Source organism: Tursiops truncatus, chromosome 1, assembly GCF_011762595.2.
Source record: "Tursiops truncatus isolate mTurTru1 chromosome 1, mTurTru1.mat.Y, whole genome shotgun sequence".
Classification (NCBI taxonomy): Eukaryota; Metazoa; Chordata; class Mammalia; order Artiodactyla; family Delphinidae; genus Tursiops; species Tursiops truncatus.
Genome location: NC_047034.1, coordinates 72,985,800 through 73,003,512, shown reverse-complemented (window position 1 = coordinate 73,003,512; position 17,713 = coordinate 72,985,800). Strand labels below are relative to the sequence as shown.

General features: G+C 41.7%; 2 protein-coding genes across 36 annotated transcripts in view; one reads left to right on the top strand and one right to left on the bottom strand.

The window, feature by feature from the left end:
• Nucleotides 1-31: 31 nt before the first annotated feature.
• C1H1orf43 (chromosome 1 C1orf43 homolog) lies at nucleotides 32-8,603 on the bottom strand. 4 transcript variants are annotated; one of them, XM_033858343.2, is made up of 7 exons: nucleotides 8,472-8,602; nucleotides 7,979-8,080; nucleotides 4,280-4,397; nucleotides 4,013-4,066; nucleotides 3,189-3,355; nucleotides 3,043-3,101; nucleotides 32-981 (listed from the first exon to the last, which is right to left on the bottom strand). In XM_033858343.2, the coding sequence occupies exons 1-7, from the start codon at nucleotides 8,535-8,537 to the stop codon at nucleotides 786-788; spliced, it is 762 nt and encodes a 253-aa protein (XP_033714234.1). In that variant the 5' UTR covers nucleotides 8,538-8,602; the 3' UTR covers nucleotides 32-785. The 4 variants fall into 4 exon arrangements, with proteins under 4 accessions (XP_033714234.1, XP_033714235.1, XP_073663186.1 ...); XM_033858346.2 differs by having other exon boundaries at nucleotides 846-981; nucleotides 2,995-3,101; XM_033858344.2 differs by lacking the exon at nucleotides 7,979-8,080 and having other exon boundaries at nucleotides 8,472-8,603.
• Nucleotides 8,604-8,667: 64 nt separating this feature from the next.
• The window catches only part of UBAP2L (ubiquitin associated protein 2 like), a 42,866-nt gene continuing 33,820 nt past the window's right edge, over nucleotides 8,668-17,713 (top strand). For 28 of the 32 annotated variants that reach the window (XR_012332901.1, XR_012332899.1, XR_012332900.1 and 25 more), the window contains exons 1-4: nucleotides 9,054-9,169; nucleotides 13,172-13,301; nucleotides 14,516-14,593; nucleotides 15,131-15,241. Coding sequence is in view for 27 of the 32 variants with exons in the window: in XM_033858292.2 (XP_033714183.1) it covers nucleotides 13,212-13,301; nucleotides 14,516-14,593; nucleotides 15,131-15,241 (279 nt within the window). In the remaining 5 variants the exon portion in view is untranslated. Of the gene's footprint in view, nucleotides 8,808-9,032; nucleotides 9,170-11,762; nucleotides 11,892-13,171; nucleotides 13,302-14,515; nucleotides 14,594-15,130; nucleotides 15,242-17,713 lie in introns of those variants that run through there. The other 4 variants (XM_033858148.2, XM_033858153.2, XM_033858325.2 and 1 more) reach the window with 4 other exon arrangements.

The following is a 17,713-nucleotide window of genomic DNA, read 5'->3' as shown; positions in this document are numbered from 1 at the left end:
AAAGACAACTATAAAGGAATGAATCATATGCTTTATTCTTTAATTGTTCATTTTATTAAATAGTTTATATAAAGTCAGACCAATATATTGGTCTGACCATTCCTTCACGCTACCCCACACATGAGGAGGGATGGGATTATGTCAGGTGTCAAAATATTCCCTTTTCACTTTATTCATGACAGTATGGAATGAAAGTAGAAGGCAGATCCTTGCACGCCAGGGAAGTTGTGTTAATGTTTCAACACATCCTGGTTTAAGTGGAGCACCAGGGTAAGTTGTTCCACATACCACTCATGGCCTCACCCAATCTCCCCACCAGTTCCTGTATACCTTTCCCACCAATGAACTCTTAGATGTCTCAAACCCAAATGGTTCCCATTCAACTGTGTTCGAAGGGACAGATACAGAAGACAAGACACCAAGCCCCATCATCCCAACTCTCACCCTTGGGATTATTTATAGTCTGGAAAAGGACAGATGAACCATGATTAAAACCAAGTGAGGATTTTTAAGGAAGCTTTAACAGAAATATTAAGAAAAACATCTGAATTCCACTCCAGAGAAAAGTGCTACCAAGGGAAAATAAAGTCTTAACTGATGTTCTGAAACTGGCCGTAAGAGAGGGTGGGAGAATGATCTCTAGGCATGAACTCTAAGAGCTCTGAACTTAACCAGAGCTTCAGCTGATCCAGTCCGGGCTGCTGAGCCAGATTGACCTGAGGGCTGCCTGGCAAGCACACTGCAGTCTGTCTGGCTTCATCAACAGTGAGAGTTCTTCAGCTCCATCACAGAGTACTCTCCAGTGTGTTATAGTTGTCCTTAAAGCTCTTCAATTCGAGGAAGTGCTTGGCACGTTTACTCTTCTGACTGGAGGGGAGGTATGTCACCTGGATGGTTGTTGGGGAGACTTCAGGAGACTGGGTTAGGTCTTTGGCTGCTGACTGATGTTGTCGCTGAGAGCTCCCACTTCGGGCTTTGACCCTGAAGAAAACAAAGAGGGCAGGTCACGGACAGAATGAGGACTAATGGAAGAAAACAATTCAAGGCTTATCCATCCTATAAATGCAGCTGTAGCCACAAATGGTCTCTGTCCTACCTTATAAACTAGTTACTAAAATCTCATCTGGTAGCCTAGAAATAGCAGAGAAACCAATTTTCCCACTGAGTCCCTGCCTCTGACTCAACCTCTTCTTCATTTCACTGTGCTTAAAGAAAACTTTTAATTCTGCTGATCCACCTAACGTGTGCATGCCATTAATATACTCCCAGTTCCTTGAAACAACTGAATAACAAAAAATAATATTGAAGTTAACTACTGAGCACTTACTAGGACATTAAACCTGGTGCTTTACCAACATGTAATTTACTAACATCCCACTATTCCTATAGGGTGGTATCATCCCCTTTTGCAGGTTAGGAAACTGAGGGTCCATCCAGTAAGTTGCCTGAGGTCACAAAGCTAGTAAGAGACAGACAGCTAGGATTCAAACCTAAGTTTGTCAGATTTCAGAGCCTTTACTCTTCAATATACTCATTGAAACTTTCTAGAAACTAGAGATCAAAGAAACTAAATTTTTTTTAATTGTGGTAAAATACACATAAAATTTACCATCTTAACCATTTTTAAATGTTTACAGTTCAGCAGTATTAAGTACATTCACATTGTTGTGCAACCAACCTCCAGAATTCTTTTCATCTTGTAAAACAAACTCTCTGCCTATTAAACAACTCCCTATTCCCCCTTTCCTCCAGCCCCTGGCAACCACCACTCTACTTTCTGTCTCTATGAATGTGATTACTCCAGATATCTCACATAAGTGGAATCATATACTATTTGTCTTTCAAAGAAAGTGAATTTTGAACAGGCCTCCTGCCTGACTTCTAGACCAAATGCTCCTTTCCACATGTTCATTTTTATTAGTTTTCTAAGTAGTTTTTACTAGTACCTTTTGTCTTTAGAACAAGGTAGTCTATTTTTAAGAACAGAGAGAAGACAGGACAGACATACCCCTTATCTTCGGAGAAAGAGCCATAATCAACACAGCAGAAAACAGATGTACTCTTTTCATGGCTGGTAACTAACTTTTTATTCTAGACTGGCTTTCCCTCTTTACTCTTTCAGTTACACATATGCATAAACAACATAATGAAAGTTTGTTAGTACGTATTTAAAATGTTCCCAGTGAGGGACTTCCCTGGTGGTGCAGTGATTGAGAATCCGCCTGCCAATGCAGAGGACACGAGTTTGATCCCTGGTCTGAGAAGATCCCTCATGCCGTGGAGCAACTAAGCCAGTGTGCCACAACTACTGAGCTTGCAGTCCAGAGCCTGAGAGCCACAACTACTGAAGCCCGCATGCTCTAGGGCCCGTGCTCCGCAACAAGAGAAGACACTGCGATGAGAAGCCCGTGCACCGCAACGAAGACCCAACACGGCCAAAAAAGATAATAACTAAATAAATAAAATACATAACATAAAAAAAAAAGAGGAATTGTGATGTGGCCATAACATAAATGGAAAAAGAAAAAGTTCCCAGAGAAAAATCATGATGTCTCTTCTATAACACAAGCCCTCGGCAGCTGATTCTTTAGTGACACCTTTTGTTTCAGATAGGGTTACTGATACTTTAAGTGGTAATAAAAATGGTTGGCATTTAATTCTTTTATCGAACCAAGGCACAAAAGGATGACACTGGGGCCCTGAAGAGAAGGCATCTTTGTGTGTTGAAAAACTTTATTTTATTCCCTTTATTGGTGTAATAGGTTATACCAATTCTGACATTTTACTGAGTTGGACAAAAAACAAAAACAAGAGAAAAAGAGATGCACAATATTAGGAGAAACTTCTCTTATTAGCTTGTAGAGCAGCATCTGCTTTCCAATGTGAGCAAGAAGCTGCTCTAACAGTCTAGGACCTGACAACTCTTATGTTATCATAGATTTTGTTCACAGTGCTTTTGAAGGTCATCTCACTGTGGGAACAGTCCAGCACTACCTGTATTCTCTAACCAGCTCCCTTTGACATGTTCCCCTCCAAACTCACACTGTGGCCAGCTCACTCAGGGCCTCCTGATAGCGCAGGTACTCACTCTGGCCAAAGACCTGAAGAAAGAGGAAGGAAGAATGAGGATCTCTCAGTCTGGGGCATCCCTTTAGTTCCCTGAAGGAAAAAGTGGCCATCTGGCTTACCCCTGTCCCATAGCGGGCTGTCTCATAGCCATCCAGCAGGGTATCAATGAGGGCCTTGCGCACACCCTTGAAAGGAGTACTAGTGTTTCGAAGATCTAGCAGATAGGAGCGGAAATTCTTGCCCATTAAGGAACGGGGATGCCGGCCTTCAGCATGAAATGGGATCTCTATGGAGATAATAGAACAATGATACCCCCTTTCCCATTTGTTTAGTCTTTCTAATTAATATCCCAAACTTACAAATAGGTCCAATGAGTGAGTTGGGGGGAAATTCTAAGAGAATTCAGAAGACCAGAGATATAGAGCTATGTCTGAGTGGTCATATGGTGGTGGCAATACAACTGTTAAACTATACCAACGACACACAATAGTGTCATTTTCCTATTTACCCTATTTATCCATAGTTTAAGATATTAACTATGTTTTGGTAGAGATAGAGCATTTTTGACTATGGTCATATGAAAAAAATTCAAGAGCATTTCTGACAATGGTCATATAGAAAAGAATTCAAAAACCATCTAAGTAGGCTTGGTGAAAAAGCAGATGCTGCCTGTCTTTTGTGGGAAAACAAGCAAAGTACCACCATCTAGTTCATGAAACTAAAGGTCTAGAAAGAACAAAACAAATCCAGATTCTTTGGAGAAAAACAACTTACATACATCATTTTCCTTAGGTAAAATAGTAACCCAGTACTCTCAAAACTAGGAAATTCCTACCAGCCGGAGATGTGCAGAAAGGACAAATTCTAACACATAAAGTGGGTTCCTCCCTCTCTTCCCCAGGTGAGCTTTCAGGATCTGGAACGGCTGCTGAGCAGCCCTTACCAGAGGCACGGATGGCATCCAGAGCTTTCATCCTGTATAGATAGTTGTAGCAATCTGTTAAGAAAGAGACTGGTCTCAGGTATAACCCTCAAAAGATTCTCCAAACTCCAGGAAGCTTAAAGAGCCTCCCACATCTGACATATACCCAGTAACAAGGACCCACAGCTGCTGAGTCTGCCAGCAGCTATGTTTATAACTCTGAGAGCAAAGGAATTCTGAGTTTGTGAGACCCCTCACTGAAGTATCCTCCAAAAGTATGCCACATACTTTGATTTCCCTGGGTTTCCAGCTGTAGCAGTCTTGCGTCATCATCTGCAAGGAGCTGAGGTTCATATTTGATATCCTGAACCCTGGATAGTCGGATATCAATCTCCTCTTTTAAGTCCTGTTCGTGTGGAGAAAAGAATACACAGTCACTTAGTCTGTACTTTGCTTCCCATCAGTCTGGAAATGGGGCAGAGCAGGTGAACAACTAAGACAACAGAAGCAGAGAAAATGCTCATTTGGCTAATGAAATTGCCAGGTAAGACTCAAGAATTTAATAAAGAATGGGGTTGGGTTCGCTAAGAACCTCTCCAAACTGCCTATCTCTAAGCTAGATCTTTTAACCTGCCAGAATTCCTTCAAGCTCTACACCATTATTTCTGATTTTCAAGTGAAATTTTGGGGGGCGCTGAGTGGCACACGGGATCTTAGTTCCCCCAGCAGAGATCAAACCCGCACCCACTGCAGTGGAAGCGCAGTCTCAACCACTGGACTACCAGGGAAGTTCCCTTGACAGGATTTAGAAGAATCTTGGTTAGGTGTCATAAAGAATTTCCTGAGCTGGGAAAAAATGGACATCAACTGGAGGTCATAATCTACTCTAAAAACCTGTAAGATCTGTATGTGGTTTAGAAGTTTGGGAACTATCCCTACCTAGTGGACCACAGGATTTCTAGAGGCTTTCTTCTAGAGCACACTTAATTTTTTAAGTAGGTAATTCAAAAAGATAAGAAAGGTGTCACCCCCACTTACCCAGAAGCAACACTGTTAACAGTTTCATGTTCATCTATCTTAAGAGGGTTGCCAGAGTCCCAGCAAGTATTTTCTTGTGACATTTAGGAACTTCTATTGTGAAATATGTCATTCATAGAATACATTTGACATATATATACACCTTAATTACAAAATTCATTAAGATGCACACCTGTATGCACTATCCAATTTATGACCTGGAATATGACCAATGACTTGGAAGCATTGTGTGTCCACCCGATTGAATGCAACCTCCAACCTTAACTTCTCAAGTTTTATTTTTCTTTGCTGTTTTATCACATCACCCTGAGGAAGATGTTTAGCTTTGCCTGGTTTTGAACTTTATACAAATGGAAAATATATACATATATATTTTTTGGAAAAATACTTTTTGAATTGCTCTGCAACCTATCTTTTAAAGTTTTAAATAAATTGTACTGAGGTTTAATTTACACGCAATAAAATACATCCATTTTAAGTGTGTAGTCTGACAATTTTTGACAAATGAATACATCCATTCAACCACTATCCCAATCAAGATACAGAGCACTGGACTTCCCCGTTGGCGCAGTGGTTGAGAATCCGCCTGCCAATGCAGGGGACATGGGTTCGAGCCCTGGTCCGGGAAGATCCCACACGCCGCAGAGCAACTAAGCCCGTGTACCACAACTACTGAGCCTGTGCTTTAGAGCCCGCGAGCCACAACTACTGAGCCCACGTGCCACAACTACTGAAGCCCGCGTGCCTAGAGCCCGTGCTTGCAACAAGAGAAGCCACTGCAATGAGAAGCCCGCACATCGCAACCAAGACCCAATGCAGTCAAAAATAAATAAATAAATAAATTTATTAAAAAAAAAAAAAAAAAGATACAGAACACTTTCATCACCCCAAAACGTTCTTCATCCCCCTTTGCAGGCAACCTCCCGCTTCATGCCCCAGGGAACACTGATGTGCTTTCTATCGATATAGCTCCTCCTGTTCTAGAATTCCATACAAATGGAATGGAATCATACAGTACGTATTCTTTTGTGAATGGCTTTCTGGCACTTTTTCACCTGGCATAGTTTTGAGATTCATTCATGTTTGTGATTTACTTTTTCCATTCAAAAGTATTTTGGAGATTCACCTGTGTTCATATACTTATCTTCAGTTTATTTTCATTCCTTATAGTGTTCCAGAATACTATTACGTTATTATATATCCATTCTCAAATGGACATTTAGAGTAACAGCTTTAAAAAAATATATATTAGAAACAATGCTCTGAGTATTCTTGTATGTGTTTTCTGGTACACATGAACAAAAATTAATTTCTCTATGGTAGGAGTGGAATTGCTGGGCTATGGATTAGGTACATTTGCAACCTTACTAGACAATACCCCAATATTTTCCAAAGCACTTTTACTAGTCTGTACTTCCACCAGCAATGGATGAGAATTTAGCCAGAACATTTTAGAGCAAAAGGAATCTTGATCTCATCTAGTCTGAGGTTGGGGGATCCTAAATAGTCAAAGGTTTGATTGGCTCATGACATACTGGAAACTAACCCTATATCCTTCTTATGGGAGGCAGCTGGCATTTGGAGAACTGGGAGAATGTGGAAGCACTGTTGAGGTTTCAGGCCACAACATCATCTTTGAGGCTTTCCATGAAATATATCAGCAAAGAACAATGAGAGGAGGGTTACAGTACTAGTTAATGAAAGGACATTGCTCTAGGAGTTGACAGAATTGTGTCCTAGCTCTAGCCCTCCCACTAACCTGCTTTTCACTCAACAATGAACTATTACTATGTGTAGGCCCTGGCTCTACATCAGTGAACATAACTGGCATGGTGTATACATTCTTACAGCTTAGAGAAGAGAGAGGCATTAAACAAATAAACATAAAAAAAAAAACAAATAAACATAAAAGAATATTTGTAGTAAAATGTTATCTGAAAACAAAGATCTACTTTATAATGGGTCATAAGCATTCCTCTTTGTAGTAAATAGTATTTGAGGTAAGTTCTAAAGATCAAATGAGCTAGCCAAGTGAAAACCAGAGGTAGATCATTCTAGGCCACAGTGACAGCACACATAAAGAAATTCAACCAGTGTAGCTGGATCCCAGTGATCAGGGAAGAGCCATACAAAAGGAGGTTGGTATGGACAGCAGGCAACCTTTACCCAGAAGTGTAAGGCGGAAGAAGCAGGATGGGGGTGGCAGTTGGGGGCATTAAGAGTTCTGTGGGGCATTAGGACATGTTAGGTTTGAGATGCCTATCCGACATCTAATTGGAAATGTTAGGTAGGCAACTGGATACACAAAGATGGAACTCAGGAAGGAGGAATGGGATAGAAATAAAATTTCAACAGTAGATATTTAAAGCCAAGGTAAGGAAAGCAATTACCTAAGGAGAAAGTACAGACAGAGACTGCTTCGTTATTCACTTCCTGTATGTCCTCCAGTAAGCTGCTTCCTTTTCTTAGATTTCAGTTGGTAACATGAATGATAGACCTAGATGATTTATGGGGCCCTTATAAATCTAAAATTTTGCAATGGCAACCCTTCTCACTGATCTGGGGCTAATTCTAACCACTCTAACCCCATCCTAAATCAAAAAAAAAAAAAAAAAAAACCCCAAACATTAAACACTGGGTAGTTTAAATTGAACTGGGAAACATCATACCATAGAGAGTTGGGAATTTTCATCCAAGTCCTTCATTCTGCAGATGCAGAAACTGAAGTCCCTGGATAAGTTACTTGCTGTGCCACGGCAGTGAGCAGGTAAGCCAAGACCCAAGATGATCTTTATTGCTCAATATACTAATATAGAATATACTAATATACACATGGGTAACTGAACAAGGAAACACGGGAATTAAGTCATTTCTAAAGGCAAAGGAAATCTCATTCTGGGCCCTAATGGATCTGGAAAACCGGGCCTATCTCATGACTTAAGGACCTACCTTGGGGGCATTGTGTCCCACAGGGACATGAGGTCCCCTTCGGGATTTCATTGCAAAGCGCATGATTTGCCTCTTCACAAAAATAAATAGCAGTACAAACACCTGTCCAAAAGATATGAGAAGTAAATAACCTAGAATTAAAAAGTTAGACCAAAAAAAGGCATGCCTTCATTTCAAATCCCTCAATTCGGCCTCTCACGAATGCTTTGGGGTATAAGCTGGGACAAAGCAAGGCCGTCAGCGATGGCGTGGACATAGACAAGCCTGTAGCGTAGAGGCTTGGGGGTCTTTATTCTAGGGTTTAGGGGGAGGGTTCTCGGCCAGGGGCGGGGCGGTCGGTGACTTATGCTCCCAGGTACTCCTGGGATAGGAGTCAAAGCCCAGAAAAAGCGCAGGTGAGTGGGTGGAGAATGAGGACCGGGAACTGCTCAAGAGGAGGGTCTCTACTGGGTCAGAGGCGACAGCAGGAAATGGGGTGGGGGAATCTCCTCACCAGGCTCCCGTAGGCCATCACCAGCACGACATTCACGCCGGACAGCCAGTTACTGCCGGACGCCATGGCCTCCCCACCCCGCGCAGAACTGCTCCGGTTTACCCCGCTGCCCTGCCTCGTCAGCCCGGGCTGCGCCGAGGCAACGGCGCCTGGGTTCCCTGAAGCGCCCCGGCCATTTCCTTACGGGGAAAGATCAAGGCTGACCGGGCCTGAAAACATGGCGGACGAGGGGGGGTTAGGAAAGAAGAACGACGCCTTCCCGCTTTCCCCCAGCACGTGACTCAGGCACGCAATGACAACCGGGACCGACGAGTGCGGAGACGCGGAACTACGCCAGTAAGAGGAAACGGAGGCTATCCGCGCGTCACGTGGTGGAGGCGGGGCCGCCGCGGAGGAGGCGGGGCGGATGCGCGGAGCCGGAATGAGGTGTCTCGTGGCGAGGTGGCACGCGCACGCTTGCGTGCGCGTCCTTTTTCACGTCACGTGCTGGGGGACGCAGGAAGGCAAGTGGGAGGGGGAAGGCGCGAGAGCGAGCGCAAGAGGGAAAAGGAGGGAGGGGGGTGGGGAGGAGGGAACCTTATATCACGTGACAGGGGCGGCGCGGCCCGGGGTGTCAGTGTGGAGGAGACTGAGGTAAAGTTGGGAGCGCAGCGGCGTTGGCGGCGGCGGCGGTGGCGGCGGCAGCGCGGCGGGGCCGGGTATTGTCCGCGGCCCCTTTAAATCCACGATCCCCCTTTTACCCTCCCTTCTTTCTCTCCTACCCCCGCCGTATCCCCCTCCCTCGGTAGGCCCCCCCGCACCGTGTGTTCCCCACTGTACACCCCCTCCTAGTCCTGCGAGCCCTGCCCCCTCCCCCCCCCCCGAGTCGGCCGCTGGAGGTTTTGTTTATGGTTGGGTTCGCGGCCTAGTGGGCCGCGCCAGAGCCGGGGCCTCGATTTGGGAGCGTGGCCGGGGCGGGGCTTGGGGCAGCCGGAGGGGGGGCCATGCGGCTAGAGCCTGAGAGGGGGGAGAGCGAGAAAGAGCGCGAGCGAGCTAGGCCTGGGCCCCGCCTGAGGTAGGGCTCTCTCTGTACCCTGGCCGGTGCCTGTGGAGAAGACGAGAGGGCCTCCTCCTTTTCCAACCCTCTGCGGGCCTCCTCTGATCCGGATCCGGCCTGGTTTGGGGGTGGCGGGGTGTGGGGGGGGGAGGAAGGGCGATGGGGTGGAGCTGCCCCAAACTCCCCCATGTGGCCCTCAGTTTGGAGTGCGGAGGATTAATTTGTTCCGGATGGGAGGTAAGGAGGCGATTGGCCCCGGGAGCTCCCGATGTGGCGCTGAGCGGGGTGAGCCTCCCATCCTCCACGCGTGGGCTTGCGTCCCCTCTCCGTTTCCAGCCTCTTTGTCAGCTCCTCTTATTACCTTTCCTTCTTGCTCACCGCTCCAGCTCTTGGAATATATTTTTTTGCTGCTGTCTTTAGCTTCCTGTCTTCCATACTGTAGTTTTGGGTACTCCAAACAATTAATGATGTTATTTGGGAAGCTGGGCCTGAAGGCCCCCATAGGGTATATTGCGCCTAAGGGACGTCATTAGAGCAGTGGGGTATGTGTTCACTCTTCTTATAATGGGACAGGAATTCCAAATTTCTTCGACCCTTCACCTTGTGGACAGTCCTTAAATTGCTTTGCAAACTGATGTCACAAACAGGAGGCCGCTCCTTTTCCACCGTTCTTGAAATGTAGCCATCTCTGGTGTAGGATGTTGTGGAAAGAGAAACACCACAGTAACAGGCCTTTTTTTTGTTGTTATTGTTACCCCTTTTGCCTTTGATTGTCCCTGATTATTAGATGGAGAAATCCTTTTTGTCTTCTCCCCAACCACTTCCACCACCCATATTCTGCTTTGGGGATGGATGTCTGATGTGACTTGCTGGGATGTGATGAGGGTCAGTGACAACCTGAAATACAGGAGAAGTAAAACGTTTTGGCTGTGTATGGGTTGTTAAAACTGCTTTGAGATCCTACAACCGTTGTCCTTAAAGATTAGACTATCTCAGTGATTATTTCCGTCGTGAATGGGAAGTCGGGAAGTGTTGCTGGCATGTAAACTAATGATGAAAGGCCTTAAAATGTACTGTTTGGATTTTGATTTTTAAAACCCCTTGTTGCCAAATGTGTCCTAACTGGGAAGTACTCTTTTTTAAATTAGATTCAAGTTGGGGAAGGGGATGCAGGGATCATTTCCACAGAGCATCTAGGGGAATTAGTTGCTCTGTTCGAAGTAGCAAGCCTTACCCACCCCCCGTCCAGCTTCATAGTTTCTGAATTGTTTCTCAAATTAGATTGTAAGCTCCCTGAGGGCAGCAACCAAGTCATATTGCTTTTGTATTTTCTAAAGTATTGGACACATAGTAGATACTCAATAAATACTTGTTATTTATTTTTTTCTGTAAAATTTCTCTGGCTATTTTTTTAAGTAGCTGGTTTTCAGAAAACAGTCAAGGGCACTCTTGTGTTGAAATCTGTATTTGTTCCTGCACTATTCCCTTGGTCTCCAATACTTGTCACCTACTTCCCTTAAATATTTTTATGTTTTAAGAAAGAGTACTTAACAAGATTCCTCATCTCCACTGTGATAACTCTGGGTATGTGTCTCTGCTTGCTACTAAAAGGCTACTAATTCTGTGCCCTCCAGTGATCCATCCCACATCACTTACTTTTGATCTTTTGGTCAGTGTTGTTACTACCTAGGTGGTAAAATTGTCTTAGTCACACATTTCAAAGCATTTGTAAGAGAGAAGTGGAAGCTAATAGCAAGAGTGATTAGGAGGATTTTTTTTTCCCCTTTCCTGAGTAATTGTGTGGCTTTCAAAATGACTTTTTAATGTATTTACATTGATTGGTACTGTACATGCAGTTGTCCATACAGGTAGTCCTGAAATTCATATCCACAGTGTAACTCATGCTCACAAATTGAAATCACATGATGAGTAGAAAGCAATCAATATTTGTAAGTTACAGGAGAGGCCACTCCCATGTTAGAATGTTCATCTTAGAGTCAATTATAATAAAGCCTGATATTTTTTCTTTTTCTGTTTGATTTGAATCCAGGCGTACTTGGTTGAATAACACTTGTTTATTGTAAATTAAGTGTTGGAACTTGACAATAATGGCAGCCTGGGAAAATGGACTACAGTGTATCAAATAATCCTGTACTACCTATACATATTTACAGGCCTTTTTGTGCACATTTGTGTAGGGAGAAGAGGTAATGGTTAAAAATTAGCCATGAACTTTCCTTAAAAATATTTCTTGGTGACAGGGAATGTAAAACTCAATTCTTAATGACTGCATCAAACAACAAAGACCTATGTAACATATTGACCCAACTGGCTGAAGAATTTATCCACAGGGAAGTTGGCTTTCTTTGTGACCCAAGAAACAGGTGAAATTCAGTCTCCTAATATTAATCCTTGCATATTTCTTTAGAAGCCCAGCCTACCTGTCCCTCAAATCCATCAGTGTCTTCTGGGCAGCTTAGAATTACCCTATGTGAAGTATCATTAATGAAAAAAAATTCAATATAGAGCAGAAAAGTATAAACTTGTCCTCTTTGGCAGGGAGTAAAACAATGCAGTGTAACCTTATTTTGAGCACTCCATCATATGATGAATGTTTTCTTTGTTTACTAAATGCAACAGCTGAGATTGCATTATAAAACAAAGTATCAATGAAGGCAACTTAAATTCAGTAGAATCTTTGCTTGTTAGAAGTGTTACTAACAAAACTGATCTGGTTTTGGGAAGGCCCTGTGTGTTCCATGTCTCTAGAGACTCAACAAAGTCATCTTGCTGGCAATAATGTCTCAAATTTAAAATGACTTCCCAGAAGCACTTTCTTCCAAATAAAACTCTGTGCTAGATGCTTTTGGTTTGGGACAAATTTGGGATTCTCTATATATTAAGGTGAGTGGTGGAGGGGAATTGCAATTCTGGTTTCTTGGAACTGTGAACTTAGGAAACCAACAGAAGCAGCCACAGAAGCAGCCACAAAAACAGCATGTTAGAATTATTATCCAAGGAACTGAGATTCTGGGCAAAGTCACTGGGGCTGATACGTGCCCCCACACCATACTGAGAGATAGAAACTTGAGGGAGGAAGAAAGAGGCTAGGCTTGAGCTTGTCCTTTCCCAAATGATGGAGGACACATGCAACTTACGTTTAAAAGGTTGTAAGGCAGGTAAAGCTGTTTTCAAAGGTAGGTTGAGTACAGCATTTTAAATTGTTATTATTTGGAGTGTAGACTATTCCCCTTCCTGGAAGGCTTTTGTTTCCAGGCTTTGCTGATTATCTTTCCTTCTGTCAAAGGGACGTTGGGTATTTTCACCTATTGGAAGACTTGATTATTAACATTGTTTTGCTTACTATCAAGATAGCAAAACTTCACAAAGGTTGCGTATAGGGGACTGTAACCAAATCGTGCTCATAACTTTAAAACAAACCATCACAACACATGTTTTATATATTTCTTGTTTTACAAAAATGGATAAATAGTCATAGTTCTCTAAGGAATTTATCATACTGGAAATCTGTCTTAAGAACAGGTGAATGTTGGTTTGTCTCTTTAAAGAAGTGAAAGTGGTGAAGGTGCTGATGAAAGAGAGGTTGAAAACATTTTGCCCACATTTAACATCTAAACTTTTTTTTTTTTCTTAAATCTTTCAGTATTCTACCTTGTAAATACTGTTATTTGTATATACTGTAAATGATGACGTCGGTGGGCACTAACCGAGCCCGGGGAAACTGGGAACCACCTCAAAACCAAAATCAGACACAGCACAAGCAGCGGCCCCAGGTAAAGAACCCAAAGGATATGGATCCATGGGATAGCCTTGCTGGTTGATACTGGTTTCCATCTAGTGCAGCATCATTCTGTGCTTTGGATTATTAGTTTGGGTTCGTTATTCTTATTTTCTAATCCATGCCTCTTTTCACTTGGGGCCTGATACCTGTTAATGACATGCTGTGATGCAATGGGCTTAATTTACTGCATTATGAGGCTTGGAAAGAATGGGTCCTGTGCTCTGTATCTCTAAGATAGCATTTTCCTTCATTCACCTGGGTTGTTTTAGCAATACATTTCTTATTTCCTAGACCTTGCACTTTGATATCCCTCTAGCCAATCTTTGTCTTGCCACCTTCTTCCTTTCCTTTGCTCTTCTTTTCCCTAACTTGTCTTTTGTTTTCCTCTCTGGTCTCATTGAGGCCTAATCTGATTTTTCCTTTCCCATGAGGAGTTAGCATCTTTACTATGTTCCTTCAAGATTAACAGATGAGACACCCTAGAGTATTGCTCAGTTTTAAAGAGTAAATTAACCTCCTTGGCACCTGGGTGCTGAAGTTTATGAGTTTTCTCTCTTTTTTTTTTTAAGTTGGGTTTAGATATCTTTTTTTTTTAATAACTAGTCTGGTATTTGTTGGCAGCTAATATGAATGAATTAATTTGCATTTGTTTATGGTCAGTTAAATTGAATATGTAAGACTAGAACTTTCCTCTTATTCATTTTTCTTTCACTTCTTTTTCCAGGTGAATTTCTAGCAGAATTTTAGTACTTAATCTCAGTTGGGGCTAAAATTTCTGACATCTTATAAACATACACTGGATACTTGGAAGATATGCCGAGTGTATCCTCAGACTAAACCTTAATGATATTCTCATCCCTAAGGAATAAAAGGGTGGCATTGGTCATTGCAGAATCAGGAACAGGGTTTACACATGACTTTGCAAATAAATGAAATTGAATTAAGGCACAGACGTTTCAAAGTGGTGCTGTGACCCCAGAGTGAAAGTCTCTTTAACTGTGAACATAGGTGAAAAAGCTCCCTGCTTTTTTAGAGATTGTAGCTTGAAATAGTCACAGCTTCACTCTTTGTTGTCATGGTGGTAGCGTTTTATTAGTTGGTCATTTGTAACAAGGAGAAGGAAATTGGGGTGGGAGATGATGAATGTTGACTATATAGATCCCTCTTATTTCTCTAAACTGTTGTCTCTTGATCACGCTTTCTTAGGCCACTGCAGAACAAATTCGACTTGCACAGATGATTTCGGACCATAATGATGCTGACTTTGAGGAAAAGGTGAAACAAGTGAGTGTATCGCTAATTTGCCATAAGCTGTGGAAAAAGACATCAAGATCAAAGCACAGTTAAATAGAATTGCTGCCTACCAGGATATTTTCCACTATAGTATTAAACGAATTATGATTGCTTTTATTGTCTGATTGTACCCTTTTGGACAGATACCTTGTTCAAAGAGGTTTTACCTTAATTTTAATCTCTTGTTTATTGAATGACTTTGTTGATACCATTGTACAGCAGCTTCGAATAGTTGTGGCATCTAGGAAATGTGGCAAGTCATGGTATACTGGATCCTGTATGCTTCTGCATTTGATTCTCTATTAGATGCTGTATTATTCAACTGCTTTATAAATACTTTTGCCCCATCCCTAATCACAGGTTGTTAATATTTTGCTTTTGGAACTAGAGTACCAAAATTCTGCATGTTTTACTTTTTTAAGCCTGCTTCTTTCAAACTCATCTGTGTCTTCTCCCTTTTTTTCACCTAGTTTTCTTTTGTGGGGAGTGCAGGCTTGTTCATGATGGTTGCTGATCTTTCTCTTTCAGTTGATTGATATCACAGGCAAGAACCAGGATGAATGTGTCATTGCTTTGCATGACTGCAACGGAGATGTCAACAGAGCCATCAATGTACTGCTGGAAGGAAACCCAGATACGGTAGAGTGCTAATAAAGTGTTCTAGAAAGTGGGTCCCTCGTTGAGAGGCTAGTAAATTCCAGAAATAGCAAGTGGGGTAACTCACCTTAAAGCACAGTATCTTATTCTCCAAATAAAGCAAGGAACTGTCTTGGAGATTATTTACCGCAGGTTGCAAATACTTAAAATTTATGTACAATAAATAGGAGAAAACAGATAAAATCAGTTTCTTCTAGTTGGCCTGGAAATAAATTATTCATTCTAGGCTAGTGACTGTTTTCAAGATTTGGTTAGTCTGAGTTAGAGGTGCTATTTAATAGCCTTAGTTACTAATCATGGAAGATTTCTGCTCACATGTTTTATTGCTATTGAACAAAGCCGCAGACTACTGGATTCTGATTTCAGAACACTCCCACCAATATCAGCTTTACATTTCACAATACCTTTTCATCATGTGAACTTACTTCTGTTGAATTAGCAAAGAAACAAACTTTAGAGCCTGTTGACCATCCCTGGAGATGACAGGGGATATTGGAGGAACTCTTGCCCTAGAATTTAGAGTTGCTTTCACCTCCTCCTTTCCTTTCTATTTAATGAGAATCCTGTGTTTTGTTATTGTCTTATTACTGTTTCAAATTTTTAAGCCCCTTAAGAGCAGGGATTCTGCCTTACTAATTAATCTTTGGTATGTTCCTGCAGTGTTTAGTAGAGACCTTTATTATTATTTTTTTAATGAGGAGTGTATCATTTGAAGTCATTTTTATTTACTTGATATTACTTAGGGGATCTTTGGTTGAAATTGATAACCAGATTTCATCCTTAGAGAGATTAACTTACTGATGTTACAGTGTCACTTTAGCTGAATGTTGGAGGTTTGTCAGTTTCCTCGAAGCAATGGGAAATAATAGTGAAAAACTATTTTTAATCATTGAATTTAAATTCGTACCTTTTTCTCTTCAAAAGTGTGGTCCTAGATTAGATTTTATATTATGGGCCTTGTTTGAAAATTACTGCCTGGATAATCAGAAAGCAGTTCTGGTTCATCTTGAGTTTACTCCAGAGTAATTGCCTCTGTATTTTCGAGGCAGTGGGGTAGAGGTAGAGGTGAATCTACTTACACTTTTACAAAGTGTGAATTTTGGGGGGACTTTCCTGGCGGTCCAGTGGTTAAGACTCCAAGCTCCCAGTGCAGCGGGCACGGGTTCGATCCCTGGTTGAGTAACTAAGGTCCTGCATGCTGCATGGCACGGCCAAAAAAAAAAAAAAGTGAATTTTTTTTTTTTTTTTTTGCACAAGTCATATTTTGTTTCACCTTCTAGCATCTCCTGCCTAGTGCTACAAGTCTGACCTTTCACAGTATCAAAAAAGAAAAAAAGGTAGAGAATGTAGGTTTATGCCACAAATAAATAAGCTACTAGTGAAACCAGTGGGAATCAATGTTGGATGTATTTGGTTGGATGAGATCGTATTAGAAAACTGGCAGTGCCTCGGGAAGATTATAGTAATTCTTTTTACTTACAGAACCCATCTCGTGCCAGCAGCTGATGTATAACCATAGAGAAGAAAAAGGTGACAGGTTTCTGAAACCTATCAGGTTTTGAGACAGAGTAGCAAAAACTCGAAGAACTGTGTCGAGTCTGGTTTCCAGTGTTGCTGATGTAGATTTAGCTACAAGGTTACTATAATTTATGAATTGAAGCTACTGTGAGCAAAAATTGACCTACCAGCTATAATGTGGAATCCGGGTGGGTTGAAAGAGTAGGCAACAAGGAGCTGCCGAGTGCTAGGCAGATACTTAATTTTTAGTAAAGTATTTCTTGTGGACTTTTTAGAATATGTAGATATGCTTTTAGTATAGTTTTAAATATACTGTTTTTGAACTTAAAAATGTTTAAATTGTGGTAAAATATACTTAACAAAATAGACCAGTTTATCCATTTTAAATATACAATTCATTGGCATTAAGGACATTCACAGTGTTGGACAACCATTACCACTATCCATTTCCAGAACTTATTCATTTCCTAATTAGAAACTGTATCCATTAAACAGTTAACTCTCCGTTTCCCGACTCCCAGGTTGGGGTAACACCTATTTTCACTACCTCGTGTAAGGTTCTCCCTGTTCTTGGTACCTCATGTGAGTGGAATCAAATAATATTTGTCTTTTTGTGTCTTCGTTTAGCAAAATGTTTTCAAGGTTTATCTATATTGTGGCTTGTGTCAGAATTTCACTCCTTTTTAGGGCTGAATAATATTCCGTTGTATGTTTGTAGCACATCTTGTTTATCCACTCATCCACTGGTGGACACTTGGGATTATTTGGAAATAAGTTGTTGTAGACATCATAGTACTTTATTTCCTAAATTCTTTGGCATGTTTCCCTTAAAGGTTACTCTTTTGTATGACCACAATATTATTATCAACCCTGACAAAATTAATAGTAGTTTCATACTACTATTCCATATTTTCAAAGTTATTGGATATTAGACAC